General features: G+C 38.4%; 1 protein-coding gene across 1 annotated transcript; it reads right to left on the bottom strand.

Moving 5' to 3' along the window:
- Positions 1–9,918: 9,918 nt before the first annotated feature.
- On the bottom strand, positions 9,919–23,022 carry LOC130934493 (uncharacterized). Its single transcript, XM_057864058.1, has 3 exons — positions 22,857–23,022; positions 11,399–11,893; positions 9,919–9,989 (listed from the first exon to the last, which is right to left on the bottom strand). The coding sequence occupies exons 1-3, from the start codon at positions 23,020–23,022 to the stop codon at positions 9,919–9,921; spliced, it is 732 nt and encodes a 243-aa protein (XP_057720041.1).
- Positions 23,023–23,314: the final 292 nt, after the last annotated feature.

The raw sequence follows: 23,314 nt of genomic DNA, 5'->3' as shown, positions 1-23,314 counted from the left end.
GAATAATTAGACATAAACTTGCTTAAGAAAAAAGAAAGTGCCGAGAAGTTAGGGTTGTAGGGTTCTGCTATTTTTTCTAAAGGAGTAGAAGATCTTCGAAGCTGCCTCCAAGCTTTCCTCTAGTGTCACTTTCTTTCTCTCAAACACCCAAAGATTTCTAGCAATCCGATTTTGCCAGCAGATAATAGCCATAAAGCTAAGCTTGTCCTCTTTGTTGCTCTGTTGCCTAACGTTTACCATCAATCGCAGCCACCATTGATGGAAGTGAGCGTATGGTTGAGAAGGGAGGAATCTGGCCAAAGAGCTTTTCTCCTAAACGCTTCTTGTCTCCGCAAAAGTAAGAAGACAATGATTAATTGATTCACGGTCATTGCAGCAACGAGTACATTCTGGGCTTGAAGAAGCAAACCTGGCATTGAGGTTCAGCATCACTGGGAGGGCTCTATGGCATGCCTTCTAAAGAAACAATTGAATTTTTGGAGGGATTGCAAGTTTTTAGAGTTGAGTCCAGAGATAGGGGTTCCGCATTATGTCTGGGCAATGGTCAATTACAACATGGTAGAATTGGTAAGCAACGTTATAGCCTGATACGGCATCATAGTTGTTTGTCTTGTTGAGACACCATTGCAATTTATCTTCTTCACTTGCAGGTTTAATTGTGAGGATCTTGCTTGCTATTTCTGAGGGAAAAACACTGTGAATCAGGGTTTGGTTCTAATCGTGGGTTGAGCATATGGTCCTTCACCCAGAAAATTGAGCTACACTGCGGTTGGGTAGCTTGATTCCAGTTAATGCAGAAAGGGAAAGGAGGTGGTAGCTAGGGATCCCCAAAAACTTTAATGCCGCTACCAGATCCTACTTTCCAGTTTAAGCCTTTCTCTACAACTCTGTGTCCTTCCAAGATACTGCGCCAGTCCCATAAAGGTAAGCTTCCAACCTCTGTAGTTAATGCATTTTCATATCTGAAATATTTACCCTTTAACATTCTGCTCAGTAAAGAATTAGGCTGCATAGCTAGTCTCCAAAATTGTTTTTCCAATAGAGCTAGGTTCTGGGCACGTAAGTCCTTCACCCAAAGACCACCCTATTTTTTTACTTCGTGTCATCTTATCCCAGCTCACCCAAGCCATACGCCTCTCTGTCCCCTTTTATCCCCATCAATATTGGAAGAATATGCTATGAGTTTCTGATAGTAGAGTGTCTGGAAGTTGAAAACAGGAAAGTGTATAGATAGGAACAACTTCACCGATTGCTCTGATGAGAACATGTTTTCCTGCGTTAGATAGCACATTACGTTTCCAGCCCATAAGATTCTTTTGTACCCTTTCTTTGATTGAGTTGAAAGTGGATTTTTTAGATTTATTGATAATAGAAGGAAGCCCCAAGTACTTATCCTGTGCACCAATATGAGTTAAATTTAGCCGAGTTGCAAGGGAATTTCTGACGATTTCAGGGGTGTTATTACTGAAAAAAATTGATGATTTATCCATGTTAACTTTTTGCCCACTAAAGCTCTCGTAGTCAGTCAATAGGCCTAGGATGCTGTCACAAGATTCATCTAAGGCTTTGTGGTGCCGAAATTGTGATCTCTGACAACGGCACCAAAAACTTGGTACACGCGATTGTAATCTCAACACTTTCCATATAATTCCGCACAACTAACCAGCAAGTGCACTGGGTCGTCCATGTAATACCTTATGTGAGTAAGGGTCGATCCCACGGAGATTGTCAACTTAAAGCAAGCTATGGTCATCCTGTAAGTCTCAGTCAGACGGATTCAAATGGTTATGGGATTTTGATAACTAAAAGATAAATAGACATAAAATAAAGATAGAGATACTTATGTAATTCATTGGTGGGAATTTCAGATAAGCATATGAAGAAGCGTCATTCCTTCTGAATATCTGCTTTCCTACTGTCTTCATTCAATCATTCATACTCCTTTCCATGGCAAGCTGTATATTGGGGATCACTGTTGTCAATGGCTACCTCCCGTCCTCTCAGTGAAAATGGTCCTCTACGGTTTTTGTACGGCTAATCAACTGTCAGATTTCTCGTCTCGGATGAAAAATACCAGGCATAGCTACTGCATGGCTAATTAGCTGTCGGTTCTCGATCGTGTCGGAATAAGATCCAATGATCCTTTTGCGCACTATCACTGCGCCCCACAGTGGCGAGTTTGAAGCTCATCACAGACATCCTTTCTCAGATCCTACTCGGAATACCACAGACAAGGTTTAGACTTTCCGGATCTCAGGAATGCTGCCAATTGTTTCTAGCCTATACCACGAAGGTTCTAATCTCAGATTTAGATGCCCCATTATCAGAGGGGAAACGATGTGAATCGTTGATTAGAGTCCCAAGAGATATGCATTCAAGCTTGTTTTCCTGTAGAACGGAAGTGTTTGTCAGTCACTCGTTCATAAGTGAGAATGGTGATGAGTGTCACTTGATCATCACATTTATCATGTTCTTGTGTACAAATGAATATCTTGGAATAAGAATAAGCTTGATATGAATAGAAGAACAATAGTACTTTGCATTAATACTCGAGGAACAGCAGAGCTCCACACCTTAATCTATGAGGTGTAGAAACTCCACCGTTGAAAATACATAAGTGATGAAGGTCCAAGCATGGCCGAATGGCCAGCCCCCATAAAAGTCTAAGATAGCATAAGACTGATTGAAGATGATCTAAGGATAATCCAAAGATGAAAATACAATAGTAAAAGGTCCTATTTATACTAGACTAGTTATTAGGGTTTACAGAAATAAGTAAATGATGCAGAAATCCACTTCTGGGCCCACTTGGTGTGTGCTTGGGCTGAGCATTGAAGCTTTCATATGTAGAGACTTTTCTTGGAGTTAAACGCCAGCTTTTATGCCAGTTTGGGCATTTAACTCCAGCTTGTATCCTATTTCTTGGGTTAAATGCTAGAATAGGCAGGAAGTTGGCGTTTGAACGCCAGTTTGCATCGTCAAAACTCGGGCAAAGCATGGACTATTATATATTTCTGGAAAGCCCTGGATGTCTACTTTCTAAAGCAACTCAGAACACGCCAATTGGTATTCTTTAGCTCCAGAAAATTCATTTCGAGTGCAGGGAGGTCAGAATCCAACAACATCAGCAGTCCTTTTTCAGCCTCTGAATCAGATTTTTGCTCAGGTCCCTCAATTTCAGCTAGAAAATACCTGAAATCACAGAAAAATACACAAACTCATAGCAAAGTCCAGAAATGTGAATTTTGCTTAAAAAATAATAAAAATATGCTAAAAAGTAGCTAGATCCTACTAAAAACTACTTAAAAACAATGCCAAAAAGCGTATAAATTATCCGCTCATCACAACACCAAACTTAAATTGTTGCTTGTCCCCAAGCAACCAAAAATCAAATAGGATAAAAAGAAGAGAATATACTATAAATCCCACAATCTCAATGAAATTTAGTTATAATTAGATGAGCGGGGCTAGTAGCTTTTTGCTTCTGAACAGTTTTGGCATCTCACTTTATCCTTTGAAATTTAGAATGATTGGCATCTATAGGAACTCAAAATTTAGATAGTGTTATTGATTCTCCTAGTTTAGTATGTTGATTCTTGAACACAGCTACTTTATTAGTCTTGGCCGTGGCCCTAGGCACTTTGTTTTCCAGTATTACCACCGGATACATAAATGCCACAAACACATAACTGGGTGAACCTTTTCATATTGTGACTTAGCTTTGCTGAAGTCCCCAATTAGAGGTGTCCAGAGTTCTTAAGCACACTCTTTTGCTTTGGATCATGACTTTAACCACTCAGTCTCAAGCTTTTCACTTGGACCTTCATGTCACAAGCACATGGTTAAGGACAACTTAATTTAGCCACTTAGGCCTGGATTTTATTTCCTTGGGCCCTCCTATCCATTAATGCTCAAAGCCTTGGATCCTTTTTACCCTTGCCTTTTGGTTTAAAGGACTATTGGCTTTTTCTGCTTGCTTTTTCTTTTTCTTTCTTTTTCTTTTAATTTTCGCCACTTTTTTTCGCAAGCTTTTTTTCTTTTTCACTGCTTTTTCTTGCTTCAAGAATCAATTTCATAATTTTTCAGATTATCAATAACATTACTCTTTGTTCATCATTCTTTCAAGAGCCAACAATTTTAACATTCATAAACTTCACTATAAAAAATATGCACTGTTCAAGCATTCATTCAAAAACAAAAAGTAGTGCCACCACATCAAAATAATTAAACTAATTTCAAGATAAAATTTGAAATTCAAGTACTTCTTGTTCTTTTGTAATTAGGCATATTTTTCATTTAAGAAAGGTGAAGGGTTCATGGAATTATTCATAACTTTAAGACATAGCCACTAGACACTGATAATCATGTAGTGAAGACACAAACATAGATAGCACATAAGGCAAAAAATCGAAAAACAGAAAAATAAGAACAAGGAAATTAAGGAACGGGTCCACCTTAGTAATGGCGGCTAGTTCTTCCTCTTGAAGATCCAATGGTGCTCTTGAGTTCCTCTATGCCTTTTCCTTGCTTTTATTGCTCTTCCCTCATGGCTATTTGATCTTCTCTAATCTCATGGAGAATGATGGAGTGCTCTTGGTGCTCCACCCTTAGTTGGTCCATGTTGTAACTCAAGCCTTCCAAAGAGGTGTTGAGTTGCTCCCAATAGTTGTGTGGAAAAAAATGCATCCCTTGAGGCATCTCAGGGATTTCTTGATGAGGCACTTTCTCATGCTCTTATTGAGGTCCATGAGTGGGCTCTCTTATTTGCTCCATCCTCTTTTTAGTGATGGGCTTGTCCTCTCCAATGAGGATGTCTTCCTCTATGACAATTCTAGCTAAACTGCATAGGTGACAAATGAGATGAGGAAAGGCTAACCTTGCCAAAGTGGAGGACTTGTCAGCCACCTTGTAGAGTTCTAGAGGTATGATCTCATGAACTTCCACTTCCTCCCCAATCATGATACTATGGATCATGATGGCCCGATCTATAGTTACTTCGGATCGGTTGCTAGTAGGAATGATGGAGCGTTGGATGAACTCCAACCATCCTCTAGCCACAGGCTTAAGGTCCAGTCTTCTCAATTGAACCGGCTTGCCTCTTGAGTCTATTTTCCATTGAGCTCCTTCCACACATATATCCATGAGGACTTGGTCCAACCTTTGATCAAAGTTGACCCTTCTATTGTAGAGGCGTGTGTTTTCTTGCATCATTGGCAAGTTGAACGCCAACCTTACATTTTCTGGACTGAAATCTAAGTATTTTCCCCTAACCATTGTAAGCCAATTCTTTGGATTCAGGTTCATACTTTGATCATGGTTCTTAGTGATCCATGCATTTGCATAGAACTCTTGAACTATTAAGATTCTGAGTTGTTGAATGGGGTTGGTGAGAACTTCCTAACCTCTTCTTCGAATCTCATGTCGGATCTCCAGATACTCATTCCTTTTGAGCATGAAAGGGACCTCAGGGATCACCTTTTCTTGGCCACAACTTCATAGAAGTGGTCTTGATGGACCTTTGAGATGAATCTCTCCATCTCCCATGACTTGGAGGTGGAAACTTTTGCCTTCCCTTTCCTCTTTCTAGAGGTTTTTCCGGCCTTAGGTGCCATAAATGGTTATGGAAAAATAAAAAGCAATGCTTTTACCACAGCAAACTTAAAAGGTTTACTCATTCTCGAGCAAAAGAAGAAAGAAAGAAGGGCAAGAAGAAGAAAATATAGGAGATAGAGGGAGAAATAGGTTCGGCCAAGGGGGTAGGAGAGTGTTTGTGATGTGTGAAAATGAAGGAGTGAAGGTTGTGGTAGGCTTAGAGAAGGGGGGGTTGAATCTATGCCTTCCTTTTACAGATGCTGTTTCTGACCTTTTGATCAAAGTTACAAATCTGATTCTGTTTGAACTCAGCAGCGGAAATTTATGAGACAATTTATTTTTGTCTCATGAAAAACAGAAAACAGAACATGACAGAGAAGAAAAAGCTAACACCAGCATATATCCTGGTTCGGTTGCCTTGTGCTATGCAACCTACATCCAGTCTCCTCCACAAATGTGGAAGAATTTCACTATAGTTAACAGTTTTACATACACCAATTTCACACTCAAGTTCTAACCTAACTTGACATTGGCTATGCTAACATCTAACTATTTTCTCTTAGTGCTAACCCAACTAAGAAAGGGATACCAAACAGGAATAAGATACAAGACACTTTGCCAACCTAAAGAAATCTGAAAATAACTCTAGGCTTCTCTCCCAAGTGTATCTCTCAGCCTTTTTCCACTCATGGCTTTTTCTCAAGATTTCTCACAATGCCTTTTCTCTCAAGAAATTACAGAAAGATAAGCTTTAGAAAAGTACATTACAATCAGAACAACATGAAGGAGATTGACTTCATCAACAGCCTCTAAGCTATGTGATAAACCAGCTTTGCAAACCTCTGAATTTGTTCTTCAGTGTTGGCAGAATGCTTCTTTGATAGAGAGCATTGTCCAAGTAGAGGAACTTCACAGGGAATACTTCACAGAACTCAACTTTTCAAACTCTGGTTTTCTCTCCTTGTCTTCAATGAACAGCAAGCTCCTTTTTTATCTTCATGCACGTTCCTTGGTTCTTCATCCAAGGTCAACACCTTGAACCTTGAGCTTCACCAACTCACAGATTCACTTTTTCATTTTTAACATCAAAGAGTATCCTTTGCTTCTGACTTTTCTAACTTGACCGAAAGCCATGAAGATGTAACCGAACTTGTTTTCCAATGGTCAACCAAATCTGAACCCTTGAACACCAACTTGGTCCCCAAGTCTTGATTAAGACCGTAGATACACAGCAGAATAGGGCAGAGAACAACTTTCCTTTCAAGGCCATTTTCGGATAGAGCAGAGAGTAGGGAAGAAAGGATGAAGATCTGATGCATGCAAGATGATATGATTTACCTTTCTTAAGCTTGATTTAGCTTGGAATTTCTGTTTTAGCTTCTGTGCTTCAAGCTTCAATTCTCTCTCTCTTGCTTCTTTGGTTAAAGACTTATGGAAGAAGCTCTTTCTCTTTCTTACTTTTCTGAAGTCTTGATATGACCTGATTTGAGAGGAGAGGAACATTGCCTTGGTTGGATCAAGATGGTGGGAAATTGAAAGACAATTTCAAGCTTGGATCGGGTTCTTCTCTTTTTGGCCCGGTGTCTTGCTATGCTTCTTTGTTTGATATGAATGACTTGGGCTTGCCTTTATTCACACTTTCTATTCAACCCATTTGCCTTGTTTTGTTACTCATTCAACTTGGGCTGCCAAAAGTGAAGTGTGACCTGCAACATAGCATAAATAATTAGCAATGTGTACTTATAAATTTAACTACTCTAATTATTTATTTTGCCAAAAATAATGTTTGTCATCACTAATTATTTTAGTTAATTTCTTAACTCAACAATCTCCCCCTTGATGACAAACATGATTTAAGCAATAATCAAAAGGAAATAAGTTTGAGTTAGGTTTAGAAAACTCCCTTTGATTTTATGTTGCTCCCCCTTTCTTTTTGAAGATTAGCTCCCCCTGGATTCATGCTTTCCTCTTTGTTCCTGTTTATGCATTGTACTTAAAGAAAGCTATACACATTTATTTTGTCTAAGAGATATCAACTGAGCTACATCACAAAAAATTTGAATGAACTACTAGTAGCTGCATTAACATCAAAAAATACCAAATACTATCCAAATACTATCCTTAAAATACTATCCAAATACTATCCTTACTCCCCCTTTTGTCATCAAGGGTGGACAACTCAAAGGATCAACAAAAACATCAATTCAAACCCTGCAAGGAAAGGTTAGACAGTAGTTGAAAAGTTCTAACTAAACCAACAAAAGTGCAGCAGTATGTAGAGTTATTACAGTCATCCAAAAAGTTCAACAGATGCAAAATAAATAAAATTCATGAGACAAAATGAGAGCAGCAGCATTCTTCATGAGACAAATCTTAGGCATCAGAACCATCTCCTTCCGAGGCAGCATCCTCTTCAACATCAGTGGCAATGTCTTCATCATTGTTAAGGTTATCAATGAAGGTCATGAGCACAGCCACCCTATCCCGAGATTTCTTCAGAAAGTTCTCATGCTTGCTAGCTAACTTCCTTTGTTCCTTGCTCATGGCAATCATGTGATTTGATTGAGATACAAACTCTTGAGCTACATCCTTGACCACATTCAGTAGAGTGGATTTCTTCCCAGTGGAAATGGAGGTACCCTCGGTGGAAGGAGCAGGAGAATCTTCAGGAACACAGTCCTCATCTTCATCATCTAGGACGACTCTTTCAGATCGAGTGGGTCCTTTGTTCTGTTTCACTGAACCACCCCCCTTTAGGTATGAATGTCTATTTTCATATTTCTCATTGGTCAAGTCAACACCAAAATGCTCAAATATGCAAGTTAGAAACATGCCATAAGGAAGTGCTTTATCTTTTGTACTTCGAACAGAGTCAAACATGTATCTAGCCATCAAGTATGCAAAAGATATTTCTGTTTTTGTAATGAGGGCATATAAAACAAGTGTGTCAGTGTAAGAAACCCTTTGATATGAACCACTTTGAGGAATCAAAATGTGGTTGACAATGCGGTGTAATTGAGCACGTTCATATCCTAGGGCTTTGTGTGTGGGTGTGATGCCATCAATTAAAGAAACATGTTCACAAATGTGAGCCAATGCATCAAGATAAGAAATTCCAACACCTTCATCCCACTTAACCGAGGTGTAAGCACAAGGCCCAACATCAGTATATTTCAATGCATCACTGACAGTTTCATTGTTTAAAAAGATGTCTCTGCCCTTAACATAAGAATGCACACTTCCTTCATGATAAGTCATGTTCGCATAAAATTCTTTGACCAACTTAGGATATACAGGTTTTTGATGTCAAAAAGGTGATTCCAGTCTAAAAATTCCAAGTTTGCAACAAAAGGAAAACCTTTCTTTTTCAAATCAGGTAAATCAGCCAGAAAAGATGGACATAGAGTACGATACTGAATAACTCCCTCATAGAAATCGTGGTTCATGGCAGATTTGAAACGATGGGGGTTAAAGTCAGAGTGAGATGTCATATAGTGTGATTTGTGAGCAAAAGGATCAACTTCTGGTTCTCTAACAGATGAGAGAGGAACTCGAGCTTTACCTCTTTGAGAACGTGAAGGAACAGACCTAGATTTTGGTTGTGTGGACTCAGGTGGAGGTTCTGGTGCTGCAGGTCGCTTCCCTTTGGATGAACTCGGTTTCGATGAACCTGGCTTGGATGGTGTGACTTTTGGTGGTGGCGTTGGCTTGGCAGAAGCAGGGAACCTTGGAGTATTTTTTGTTCGAGCCATGGGGTCACAGCGAGGAGGAGAGGTTGGAGGTGAAGGAGAAGGCGTAAAGGTTCGGTCTTGAGAGCGAGTGGAAGGCTTTGTGGGTAGTTTGTATATCTTCTCACGAGGAGCCCTTTTTGCAATAACTTTCTTCCTCATTTTGGTTAAAAATGATGTCTTTGATGAAGGAGAGATAGTGGTGTGAGAGGGAAGTAACCGAAGGGTTGAGGAGAAGTTATGGTGGGAATAGAGGGAGTGTTGGTAACCGTACCCAAAAGCAAATTTCCAAAACCATGCAACTGCATCACCATTTGAAAAGACTTGACACGACATGACCTCATAAAAGAAAGATTTTATTTGATTTTAAAAAAAATTTGAAAGCAACAGAAATAACCTGAAACCTTTTTCGGCCAAAATTAAATTTTCTTGAAAACCTTTTGGGCCACAAAACATTTAGTGAAAGCCTTTTATGAAACATAAAAGAAAAACAAACAAGATTGTAACATTCACATTTGGGCCTAGAGGTGGTATGAAATCAATGAAATACACTTGAACTACTTTTGATCTGAGTAATGAGGTTGGCCCAGATTGAGATTTACTTGAAACAAGCCCAGATTACACGGACTAGAAGGAAACGTTCATCACCTGCCCAGAATTGTCTCATGCCTGTTTATGAGACAAAAAGCTCCAGCAAATACATCAGTGTTTTTCAAACAAGGAATCATAACTCAGAATTCCTAGACAAGTCCTAAGCATGCAAAATCTATCCTCCGCCAATGGTTTTGTAAAAATATCTGCTAATTGCTCTTCTGATTTAACAAATTGAATGCAAATATCCCCCTTTTGGACATGTTCTCTTATTGAGTGAAATTTCACTTCAATATGCTTAGTCCTAGAGTGCAAAACTGGATTTTTAGAAATATTGATGGCACTCATATTATCACACATTAAGGGAATATTTTCAGCATTTAACTTGTAATCAGCAAGCTGTGTTTTTAACCATAAAAGCTGAGAACAACAAGAAGAAGCAGCTATATACTCAGCCTCTGCAGTGGAAAGGGCCACTGTTGGTTGCTTCTTACTTGACCATACATTTAAGGACTTCCCAAGGAAGCAACATAAACCAGAAGTGCTCCTTCTATCAACTCTATCACCAGCAAAATCTGCATCACAATACCCAACTACAGAAAAATCATCAATCTTAGGATACCAAAGACCAAAATTGGATGTGCCATGAACATATCTAATGATCCTTTTAACTGCAGAAAGATGTGACTCTTTTGGTTTGGATTGGAACCTAGAACACAATCCAACACTTTGCACAATATCGGGTCTAGAGGAAGTTAAGTACATAAGAGATCCAATCATTCCTCTATACCTAGTCTCATCAACATCTTTCTCAGTTTCTCCCTTATCTAATTTGGAATTTGGATGCATGGGAGTTCCCATGGGTTTGGCATTTTCCATACCAAATTTCTTAACTAATTCCTTGGCATACTTTTCTTGATGAATGAAAATGCCCTTTTCAGTTTGTGTAATTTGCAGCCCAAGGAAAAAATTAAGTTCACCCATCATACTCATGTCAAATTCACTTGTCATGAGTTTTCCAAATTCAGTACAAAGGGATTCATTTGCTGATCCAAAAATAATGTCATCAACATATATTTGGACTAAAATAAAAGAATCATTAGAATTCTTGATAAATAGAGTTGTATCAGTGGTGCCTCTTTGAAAACCATTTTTCAAAAGAAAAGAGCTAAGTCTCTCATACCAAGCTCTAGGAGCTTATCTTAAACCATAGAGAGCTTTAGACAATTTAAAAACATGATTAGAATGCTCTTTATTTTCAAAACCCGGAGGCTGCTCCACATATACTTCTCTATCTATCACACCATTTAAAAATGCACATTTCACATCCATTTGGTATAATTTAAAACCACAAAATGCAGCATAAGCTAAGAGAAGTCTTATGGCTTCCATTCGGGCAACAGGGGCAAAGGATTCATCAAAGTCGATTCCTTCTTCTTGGTCATATCCTTGTGCCACTAGCCTTGCTTTGTTCCTTGCAATGCTACCATCTTCTCCCAACTTGTTCCGGAATATCCACTTGGTGCCGGTCACTTTCTTTCCACTAGGCCTTGGAACCAACGTCCACACTTGGTTCTTTTCAAACTCAAGAAGCTCATCCTCCATAGCCTTAATCCAAGATGGGTCACTTAGGGCTTCCTTGACGTTTTGAGGCTCCATTTGTGAAAGAAGGGCAATGTTTGAACCTTCATTTGCCTTTCTAGTGGAAGACCTAGTTTGCACTCCATGAGAGACGTCCCCAATGACAAATTCCTCAGGATAATTCTTTAAGAACCTCCATTCACGAGGTCTAGTGGACTTGGAGGCAGATTCGGTCACCAAAGGAATCTGTATGCTGCTTTCTGCTGAATTTCTTTCAGGTTCATGAGACAAAATGGAATTGTCTCTTGACTTTTCAGCATTTGCTGTTTCTGGTTCAGCTTGTCCAGAATTTCCTTTTTCATAATTCTGAGCAGTTTCATCATCCTTTTGAGCTTGATTTCCTGCATCACCATCTTCCAAAATGCTTTGCACCAAGTTAGTATCACAAAATGTAACATGTATGGACTCTTCAATAATTCTAGCATCTTGATGATAAACCCTATAAGCTTTACTAGTTGTGGAATATCCTACAAACAAGCACTCATAAGCCTTTGGATCAAATTTTCCCAAATTTTCTTTGTTGTTCAAAACAAAACATTTGCATCCAAAGATGTGCAAGTAATCTAAGTTTGGTGGGTAGCCTTTCCAAAGTTCATAAGGGGTTTTCTTCAAAAATTTCCTTATGATTGTTCTATTCAAAATGTGGCAAGCTGTGTTAACCGCTTCAGCCCAAAGGAATTTTGGAACATTACTCTCACAAAGCATAGCTCTTGTCATCTCTTGTATGCTTCTATTTCTTCTTTCAACAACACCATTTTGTTGTGGTGTTCTTGGACAACAGAAGTTGTGAGATATTCCATATTCCTCACAAAAGGATTCAAACAAATTATTTTCAAATTCAGTTCCATGATCGCTTCGTATAGAAGAGATTTTCAAATCTTTTTTATTTTGAATTTTCTTGCAAAAAGGTTCAAAGGCCGAAAAGGCTTCATTTTTGTGTGCAAGAAATAAAACCTAACCAAACCTAGTGTAGTCATCCACAATTACTAATCCATAATGTTTACCACCTAGGCTTTGAGTTCTAGTTGGACCAAATAAATCAATGTGTAGCAACTCAAGTGGTCTTTTAGTAGAGATGTCTTCCTTTGGTTTAAAAGAACTTTTTGTTTGTTTTCTCATTTGGCAAGCATCACAAGTGATGTCTTTGTCAAACTTTATCAAGGGAAGACCTCTTACTAATTCTTTCTTTACAAGTTTGTTTATTTGAAACATACTTGCATGGCCCAATCTCTTGTGCCATAACCACTTTTCAGAATCTTTAGAGTGGAGACAGGCTACATTTTGATCTTTTAGTTCATCAAGAGAGAGTCCATACATATTATTGAAACGCTTGGCAACAAACATTACTTCATTTGTCTTTTCATTTATAACACAGCATTCAAGTCTTTTGAAAACAACTAAATATCCTAAATCACACAGCTGACTTATGCTCAAAAGATTGTGTTTTAAACCACATACCAAAAGCACATCATCAATGAAAGTAGATTGCTCATTACCTACTTTTCCAACAGCAATGATTTTACCTTTACCATCATCTCCAAAGGTCACAAAACCTCCATCATACTTATTCAGTTTGATAAAGTAAGCTGACCTTCCAGTCATGTGCCTTGAACATCCACTATCCATGTACCACATGTCCTTTTTGTTCTTGGATGCTAGGCAAATCTGCATGAAGAGTTTCAAGCAGCTTTAGGTATCCAAACTAGTTTGGATCCTTTGAAGTTAATCCATCTTGGTTGCCCAAGAGCATTGAAATCACAAACAACATTGTAAACTTTGTTTCCTACAACTCTCTTTTCAATGAAGCATTGTGCATATGAGTGACCAAATTTCTTGCAATTAACACAATGATTTTCTGATGTGTGCCGCTGAAATTGAGGTGAGTTATGTTGCTTGAAATGATTAAAGCTTTGAAATTTTCTGGTTTTTGGAGGAGATGCATTTCTTTTAACAAACTGATTTTTATTAAAGTTATTCCTTTTTGCAAAAGTATTTTCACCAGAATTTTTTTGAACATTATTGCCTTTCGAATATGAGGTTTTGTTATAAAATGGTGGTTTCTTGAAAACAACCTCATTTTTCGAAACATAACCCAAACCTGGTCGGTTTGAACTCGGACCAGTTCTTGGTGAAATTTCAGTTTCATTTGTGTATTCTTCATCAGATTTTTTTTCACATGTGAAAACATATCCAATACCTGATTTATTTGGTATGGATTTAGTGTTTGATGAAGAGGCCACAAATTTTATAGAGGAAGTGTTGGAAACAGCATCTTCCTTGGCTATGTAGCCTAAACCAGATTTTTCAAACAATGGTCTTTGACTTGCAAGTAATTTATCCAAGTTACTAGAACCTTGTGCAAATTTTGCCAAGTCACCATTTAGTCTTTTAATCATATCTTTTAATCTTTCATTTTCAGCAATTAACTCATGAGAAGGATCCACAATGTGCTTTCCTTTTAATCTTTCAAGTTCAGATTTTAAAAATCTGTTTTCTTCAATGATGTCCAAAGCACATTCAGTTTCCTTTACTTTTTCTTTTAAAAATTCATTTTCAGCTCTTAACACATCTCTTTCAGATCTGCAACCATTGTATTTATCAAGCAGTTTTGAGGTATTTAAAGTGAGATCATCAATAATAACATGCAAGTCCTCAATGGTCAAATCATAATAATTTACCTCATCAAGATTGTTGTTTCCAGCCATGAAACAGTCTTTGTCATCTCCTTCAGATTCTTCTTCTTCATTTGAGTCATTCTCAAGATCCTCCCAAGCCGCCATGAGTACTCTCTTCCTTTCCTTCTTTCCTTTGTCCTCCCTTTTGAGCTTTGGACAGTTTGACTTGAAATGTCCAGCCTCCTTGCAATGATGACATGTCACCTTGCTCAAGTCTATCTTGTGCTCCTTTGAACTCGAGCCCTTGTATTTGCCTTTGCTCTTCAACATCCTTCTAAATCTCCTAGCAAAAAACAAAAGTTCGTCATCTGAAATACCATCACTTAACTCACTCTCTTTCGGTTCTATTTGTGACTTAAGAGCTATTCCCTTTTTCTTTGAGTCTGTGTTTGTGTGTGTGGCTTCATAGGCAAGGAGTTTTCCTCTCAGCTCATCATAGGTTATTGGACTTATGTTGTTACTTTCGGTTAGGACAGTGGCAGTGTTTTTCCACTCTTTTGTGAGGCTTCTAAGGAGTTTTCTCACCAAGGTTTGTTCTGCGTAGTTTGTACCCATAGCATCAAGGTTGTTGATTATGATTGAGAATCTCTCAAATGCTTCATCAATGCTTTCTCCATCCTTCATGCTGAACATCTCATACTCTTTTCGCAGCATATCAATCCTCGTTTCTTTGACTTGTTTGGTGCCTTCATGTGTAACCTGGAGTTTTTCCCAGATTTCTTTGGCTGTCTTGCATCTAGACACCTTCCGGTACTCTTCAAAGCTGATAGCACAGTGAAGAAGGTTGATCGCTTTCGCGTTCAGCTCTATCTTCTTCTTATCATCTTCATTCCATTCAGCTTCTTCTTTTGGAGTCACCACTCCATCAGCACTTGTTTTTGTTGGGATCTTTGGACCGCTCACAACGATCTTCCATAGGTTGTAGTCAATGGATTGGATGAAGATCCTTATCCTTTCTTTCCAGTAGGAATAGTTCTTCCCGTTGAAGAAAGGTGGTCGATTGTTTGACTGACCTTCAGTGAGGGTGTAGGCAAATGTGGTTGTGCCCAAGTTGTTCGCCATTGGATCTTTGCTCCAAGCGGTTAAGCTTGATTCTTGAGACCTTTGCTCTTAATACCAATTGAAGGTTGTGGTAGGCTTAGAGAAGGGGGGGTTGAATCTATGCCTTCCTTTTACAGATGCTGTTTCTGACCTTTTGATCAAAGTTACAAATCTGATTCTGTTTGAACTCAGCAGCGGAAATTTATGAGACAATTTATTTTTGTCTCATGAAAAACAGAAAACAGAACATGACAGAGAAGAAAAAGCTAACACCAGCATATATCCTGGTTCGGTTGCCTTGTGCTATGCAACCTACATCCAGTCTCCTCCACAAATGTGGAAGAATTTCACTATAGTTAACAGTTTTACATACACCAATTTCACACTCAAGTTCTAACCTAACTTGACATTGGCTATGCTAACATCTAACTATTTTCTCTTAGTGCTAACCCAACTAAGAAAGGGATACCAAACAGGAATAAGATACAAGACACTTTGCCAACCTAAAGAAATCTGAAAATAACTCTAGGCTTCTCTCCCAAGTGTATCTCTCAGCCTTTTTCCACTCATGGCTTTTTCTCAAGATTTCTCACAATGCCTTTTCTCTCAAGAAATTACAGAAAGATAAGCTTTAGAAAAGTACATTACAATCAGAACAACATGAAGGAGATTGACTTCATCAACAGCCTCTAAGCTATGTGATAAACCAGCTTTGCAAACCTCTGAATTTGTTCTTCAGTGTTGGCAGAATGCTTCTTTGATAGAGAGCATTGTCCAAGTAGAGGAACTTCACAGGGAATACTTCACAGAACTCAACTTTTCAAACTCTGGTTTTCTCTCCTTGTCTTCAATGAACAGCAAGCTCCTTTTTTATCTTCATGCACGTTCCTTGGTTCTTCATCCAAGGTCAACACCTTGAACCTTGAGCTTCACCAACTCACAGATTCACTTTTTCATTTTTAACATCAAAGAGTATCCTTTGCTTCTGACTTTTCTAACTTGACCGAAAGCCATGAAGATGTAACCGAACTTGTTTTCCAATGGTCAACCAAATCTGAACCCTTGAACACCAACTTGGTCCCCAAGTCTTGATTAAGACCGTAGATACACAGCAGAATAGGGCAGAGAACAACTTTCCTTTCAAGGCCATTTTCGGATAGAGCAGAGAGTAGGGAAGAAAGGATGAAGATCTGATGCATGCAAGATGATATGATTTACCTTTCTTAAGCTTGATTTAGCTTGGGATTTCTGTTTTAGCTTCTGTGCTTCAAGCTTCAATTCTCTCTCTCTTGCTTCTTTGGTTAAAGACTTATGGAAGAAGCTCTTTCTCTTTCTTACTTTTCTGAAGTCTTGATATGACCTGATTTGAGAGGAGAGGAACGTTGCCTTGGTTGGATCAAGATGGTGGGAAATTGAAAGACAATTTCAAGCTTGGATCGGGTTCTTCTCTTTTTGGCCCGGTGTCTTGCTATGCTTCTTTGTGTGATATGAATGACTTGGGCTTGCCTTTATTCACACTTTCTATTCAGCCCATTTGCCTTGTTTTGTTACTCATTCAACTTGGGCTGCCAAAAGTGAAGTGTGACCTGCAACATAGCATAAATAATTAGCAATGTGTACTTATAAATTTAACTACTCTAATTATTTATTTTGCCAAAAATAATGTTTGTCATCACTAATTATTTTAGTTAATTTCTTAACTCAACAAGGAGTGAAGAGGGATATTTATAGGAAAAGAGAGGGAGAGTGGCCAAATGGAATTGGGACAGGTTTTGGAGGGAAAAGTGTTTGAATTTGAAAAGTGAGGTAGGTGGGGTTTTTGGGGAAGAGGGATGGAGGTGATTGGTGAAGAGAATATAGGGAAGAGGATAGGATTTGATAGGTGAGTGGTGTTTTGGGTAGAGTGTTATAGAGATGTGTGAGGGAGAGAGAGAGAGAGAGAGGTGGGGTAGATGGGAATTCTGTGGGGTCCACAGATCCTAAGGTGTCAAGGATTTTTCATCCCTGCACCATTTAGGCGTGTAAACGCCCTCTGTATGCAATACTGGTGTTTAATGCCAGACTGCTGCGTGCTTTTGGTTTTGAACGCCAGCTTTTATACATTTCCTGGCGTTTAACGCCAAGCTGTGGCATTTAATGCCAAGCTGTAGCCTGTTTCTGGTGTTAAATGCCAGTCTGGTTCTTCTTTCTGGCGTTTAGACGCCAGTAAGCTCATCCTCCAGGGTGTGCTATTTTTAATGCTGTTTTTGAATTTGCTTTGATTTTTGCAGTTATTTTTGTGACTCCACATGATCATCAACCTAAAGAAAACATAAAATAATAATGAAAAATGGAAATTTAACATAGATAAATAAAAATTGGGTTACCTCCCAATAGGCTCTTCTTTAGTGTCAATAGCTTGACAGTGGGCTCTCATGGAGCCTCACAGATAAGCAGAGCATGGTTGTGGCCTCTCAACACCAAACTTAGAGTTTGGTTGTGGCCTCCTGACGTTAGGATTTTTTCTAGTAAAGAATTTTATAAAATTGTGTTGTAAGTATAGATTCTAAACCAACAAGAATCCTTTCATACAAACGTTTTGGTTGTCACAAGTAACAAACCCCTAAATAAATTGATAACCGAAGTATTTAAACCTCGGGTCGTCTTCTCAAGGAATTGTAGGGAGGTATGTTCTTATTATTGGTTATGGAGATTGTAAATTGGGGTTTGAGAATGAAGACTTAATATGGCAAATAATTTAAATGGCAATTAAAATAAATAAATACTGTAAAGCAAACCCTTTGGCAAGGTATGAAAAATTGGAAGTCCAGACTTAGTTATTCTTATCAATAATAATGAAAGTTGAATCTTAATTCCACTTAGTTAACCTTTGCTAAAGCAAAGGAAAGTCAAGGGACTAATTAGTTTGACCTTCGAATCCTATTTATTTCCTAAGAAAAGGTTAGGATTATTGAAGTTCAATTCAATTAGCAAAGATAACAGTTATCAATTATGTTGAGCTAAGATAACTCCTGAGTTACTGATTTCTTAACCAAGACCAAAAGGAAAGGGATTAAATCTACTAGAATAAGAATGTCTTCAGATTGGGAATAATCAATAACATAAATAAAAGAAAACAATATTAACTGAAATACCTCAAATAACATTAATTCGAAAGAGTAATCTGTAACATAGAAGAATTCATAAACTAAATTGAGAAAGCAAGTAATGAAAAAGGAATATTGAACCTGATAAAAAGATAATCCTCAAAGCATATAAATCCTAAATCTAAATCCTAATCCTAAAGAGAGAGGAGAGAACCTCTCTCCAACTAAACCTAAATCATGGAAAGTGACTAAAAATTCAAGACTCCCCTCAATGGATGCATTCTCCCACTTCATAACCTCTGGTCTATGCCTTCTAGACTTGGATTTGGGACAAAAAGGGCTTCAGAACTCGCTATGAGCATTTTCTGCAATTTCTGGTGCGTGGCCTCTGTCACGCGTCCGCGTGGGTCACGCGGTTGCATCAATTGGAGTTTTCCTTGTCACGCGGTCGCGTCAGTCATACGGCCGCGTCATAGGTGTTCTTCTTTAGGTGCGCGGTCGCGTCAATCATGCGGCCGCATCGCAGCTTCTTCGCGCTTGGCATGCAACCGCGTCGTCCATGCGGTCGCATCGCTGCCAGTTTCTTCAGAAACTCTGTTTTGTGCTTTCCTTCCATTTTTGTATGTTTCCTTTCCATCCTTTGAGTCATTCCTGCCTTAGAAGATCTGAAACTACTCAACACACTAATCATGGCATCAATAATAATAAAGGGTAACTAAAATAATTAATTTTAAAGCATAGGAAACATGTTTTTCACATACATCACATAATAAGGAAGGAAAAGTAAAACCATGCAATTAATATGAATAAGTGGGTGAAGGATTGAATAAATCACTCAAACTAAGCACAAAATATATCACAAAATATGGGTTTATCAACCTCCCCACACTTAAACAATAGCATGTTCTCATGCTAAGCTCAAGAGAAACTATAAAGATGAAGAGGAATGGTAGGATGTATGAAATGCAACCTATCTATATGAATGCAACTACATGCAAAAAATGTTTCTACCTACTTGGTTAAAAATAAATAAGTTCTCCAAGACAAACATAAATCAGATTTCACTAATTCAAATCATATAAAATAAAGACAAGTAAACTTGTAAGAAGATAGCTCATGAAAGCAGGGAACATAGAATTAAACACTGAACCCTCACTGGTAGTGTATATCATTCTAATCTCTCTAGTGTATAGGGTAATCACTCTACTCTTCCCTAGTCATGCTTTCTAAACATTGTTCTTCATTTAACCAATCAACAAATATTTAATGTACCAATGCACACATCATGAGGTCTTTTCAAGGTTGTAATGGGGCCAAGGCAAGGGTGAGGATATATGTATGGCTAAGTGATCTATAAATTGAATCTTTGAGTAACCTGAGCTATCACCTAACATACATACATTCTATATAACTTCTAAAATCATGCCTAGCTACCCATAATTCCCACTTTTGTATAATTCCCATACTCATGTACCAAAATTTTTTTTATATTTCTTTAATTTTATCACATGTGCATCGATCTTTATTAAAGCTTAACATTGGGGTAATTTTATCCCCTTATTCACTTACTTATTTATTGATTTTTTTTTGTCTGAAACATAACTTATCAATGCACATGGATTTTCCATTATATATATATATATATATATATATATATATATATATATATATATATATATATATATTTTTTTTTTCTATTTTGGTTTTTCATCAGTAGGCTCCCAAATTCCCAATATTCAAATAAATTAGAAACATGATACATTCCCTTATTAACCCATGTTCCCACAGTTTTCCCACACTTAGTTGATACATAATCTCTATCTTAAGCTAACCAAAGATTCAATTTGGAATTTTTACTTTTGTTTTTCTGCTTAAGGCTAGTGATGTAGTTATAGAACAGAAGGGGGTTAAAAGGCTCAAGGTGGCTAACAAGGGTGATGTAAAGGGTAGGCTTATTTGGGATAAGTGAGCTAAAATCAAATAATGGCCTCAATCATATGCAAACATATAAATACACTAAATATTGGACATATAGAATAGAACAAAGCAGAGATGGCAATTATAGAGAAGGAAACACATAAGAATAAAAATTTATGGTTAGATAATGTAACCATATAAATAAGCTCAAAATCTCACAGGTTATGTGTTCTTTGGCTCAAAAACCATGTTCCAAATACAACTTCAAACAAGTGTAACAAAAAATTTTTATTCAAATTAGTGAAATGCTATAAAAAGTTTCTTGCAAAAGAAATTATTACTTTAACCAAGTGGTAAAATATGCAAAAATCAAACAAATATGCAAATGCAACAATGAACTATCAAATAAAATAAAACATTGGTGTTGAAATAGGAAATAACTAACCCATGGAGATCGGTATCGACCTCCCCACACTTAAAGATTGCACTGTCCTCGGTGCATGCTAAGATGTGCAGGTGGACGGGTTGTTCCAACTGATGCTTTTCTCCAAAGATTATGCAGATGGACTTGTCTTCTCTCCCCATGTAAACGTCTTCCGCTTCCCTTCCAGGTGGCCATCCTGAAAGAAAATAGAGAAGAAAAGTAACCCAGAAATAAAGATAAGAAAATAAATGAAGTATGGTTGGGTTAATGCCAAATGATAAGGGTCTCATTTACATGGAAGCTTCAACATGTACGTGAGAAAACAATAGAAGCCATGGCATGCCAGTGGGACAAAATGTACAACAATGGGGAAGAGAGTGGGTAATGAAAGACAATGTGAGTTCATGCCAATGTAAAATGAATACAGGTATAAAAGATTGACATTGACAGAAAAATAGCATCACCCAACATTGTAAAACAAGTCACTAAAAATTAAACCAGAAAAGATGCAACAGTTAAATAAGAAAATCATCACTAAAGGAAAAATAATAAATTTAGAAAAGAAATGAAAAAATATGTACTAAATTAAAATGCAATGAATGAAATATGCAAATAAATAAAATGAAAGATAAGAAGAATGAGAAGGGAAAGAAGTGAGTAAGAAAGGAGGGAGGGAAAAATTAGGATTAGGGAAGAAAAGATAAGATATTTAGCAAATTAGGATAAGTTGTGCGGCGCAAGCGACGCAGTCGCGTGACTTGCACTTTAAGTTAATCGACGCGGTCGCGTCGGTCACGCGGTCGCGTGACACATGTTATGCTTCTGGCGCGAGTGCAGCCTCGCGCCTGCACAACTCTCTGTTAGAATTATTTTATTTGCCAAATTTGGGGTGACGCGATCGCGTGGGGCATGCGATCGCGTGAGTGAGATTTAGAAGGGAATGATGCGGACGCGTGAGCCATGCGTCCACGTGGGTAGAATTGTGCGTTCAGCACCAATCCAGCACCACTCTCGCACAATAATTCGTTGTGCACCCTTTTTACGTCGAAAATCAGGGCACGCAGCTGCGTGGGTCACGCGGTCGCGTGGGAGGCCATTATTCCCATGTGACGCGAATGCGTCGGCGACGCGGTCGCGTGGGTCGATTTGGGCCACTGACACGCCTCCAGCTACGCTCCAGCGTGACTCTCTGTTCATTTTTATTTTCTCCCCTCTCCTTTCGACGCGGACGCGTCGCTGATGCGGTAGCGTCGCGTGGCATTTTTTTTAATATGCAGTATGCAGAATTCAAAATGATATGAATGTTATGAGTAATTCCAGGTTCAATGAAAAACTTGAAAACAAATAAAACTATATAAAAATGAAAAAGGAACGATCATACCATGGTGGGTTGTCTCCCACCTAGCACTTTTAGTTAAAGTCCTTAAGTTGGACATTTGATGAGCTTCCTGTTATGGTGGCTTGTGCTTGAATTCGTCCAGAAATCTCCACCAGTGTTTGGAATGCCAGCATCCTCCGGGGTCCCAAACAAAGTACGTAAAGCCCTTGTGTGAGTTCAAACAGGCTTGTAGGCTCCCGGAGTGTTGAATGTCAGAATAGACTCCAGGATCCCAAACTTTTCTTCTACACCTGTCTTTGTCTTGATCTACATCGTTTCAGCCGGGTGATGAGTAATCTAAATTCTCACTGCAGTGACCAAACAGCTTCCGAGATCCTTTAGATTGAGCTTGACACCAATTCCTGCACCTCAAATTGAAGTACGAAACCGCATTGAATCTTGCATACCATCGCTGAGTGCGAGTCATTTCCCTTTTTCTCTTAAAGTCGCAGAGAGCTCTAAGCTGGCCATCTGTTTCAAGTAAACCATATTCAAGTGGAAAAGTAAAGATAAAAGCTAAGGATTTTACCCACTTGAAGTCTGTAATTGGTGGTAATGGCCTTGGGATAGGTGTTTCCAGTGGTTCTGCAAGCTCTACTCCCTTGTGGTCTTCTGTGAATTCCTCTACTTCTTTGCAAATCTTTTCCATTCCAGCCATGTCCTGGTCAAAATCTTCCATATCTTCCTCATCACTCGAGTCATAATTAGGAGGTTGAGAAAAGTCGACCTCTGCATCATCTTCGTATTCACTTGGGGAAGATTCTTCTATCTCAAAGAATTAACTTGCAGATGCAAGTTCATCACTAGGAGGACTTGACTGGTGTCTGTCATCATCAAGGAAACATGCGTCTTGAGTTACTCCGTCCAGTTCTTCATAAGATATCTGCATTGGAGGCTGTGCAACCTCCTCTTTAGCGTCAATTGTAACATCCTTGACGGGGTCTTCCATGACTCTATATTTCCTAGGAGGTTCAGCATCTTCTAAATCTTCAACCAACTCTTCTTCTTCTACAATGACAGCGCCCTCTACTTGTTCCAGTACGAAGTTATGCTCTATGCTGTCCACTGGAGTCTCTAGTGTCTTCTTCGTGCTGCGTTCTTCATTAGATTCTCCACATGAAGCCATGGGAGTCTGTTGAGTGTCTGAACGTCTGGAAGATAATTGATTTATTGCTTGCTCCAGTTGATGAAGGGTTGCATTGAACTGGTTTACTGATTTTTCGAAGCGAACCTGTGATTTT

This window comes from Arachis stenosperma, chromosome 6 (assembly GCF_014773155.1).
Source record: "Arachis stenosperma cultivar V10309 chromosome 6, arast.V10309.gnm1.PFL2, whole genome shotgun sequence".
NCBI classification, from domain to species: Eukaryota; Viridiplantae; Streptophyta; class Magnoliopsida; order Fabales; family Fabaceae; genus Arachis; species Arachis stenosperma.
Note: the sequence above shows the minus strand (reverse complement) of the source record. Positions and strands in the feature narration are given on the sequence as shown.

Bases quoted from the DNA above. Each gene is read 5' to 3' on its own strand.
- LOC130934493 (XM_057864058.1), bottom strand. From the start codon at position 23,022: ATGGAAGACCCCGTCAAGGATGTTACAATTGACGCTAAAGAGGAGGTT. The intron at 11,894-22,856 runs GTTAATTCTTTG...ATGGTGATGCAG, and splicing joins TGATGAACTTGCATCTGCAA to GAAATCAAGCTCAAAAGGAT. The intron at 9,990-11,398 runs GTAGCATTGCAA...TCTCATAAACAG, and splicing joins GAACAAGTTGGGAGAAGATG to GCATGAGACAATTCTGGGCA.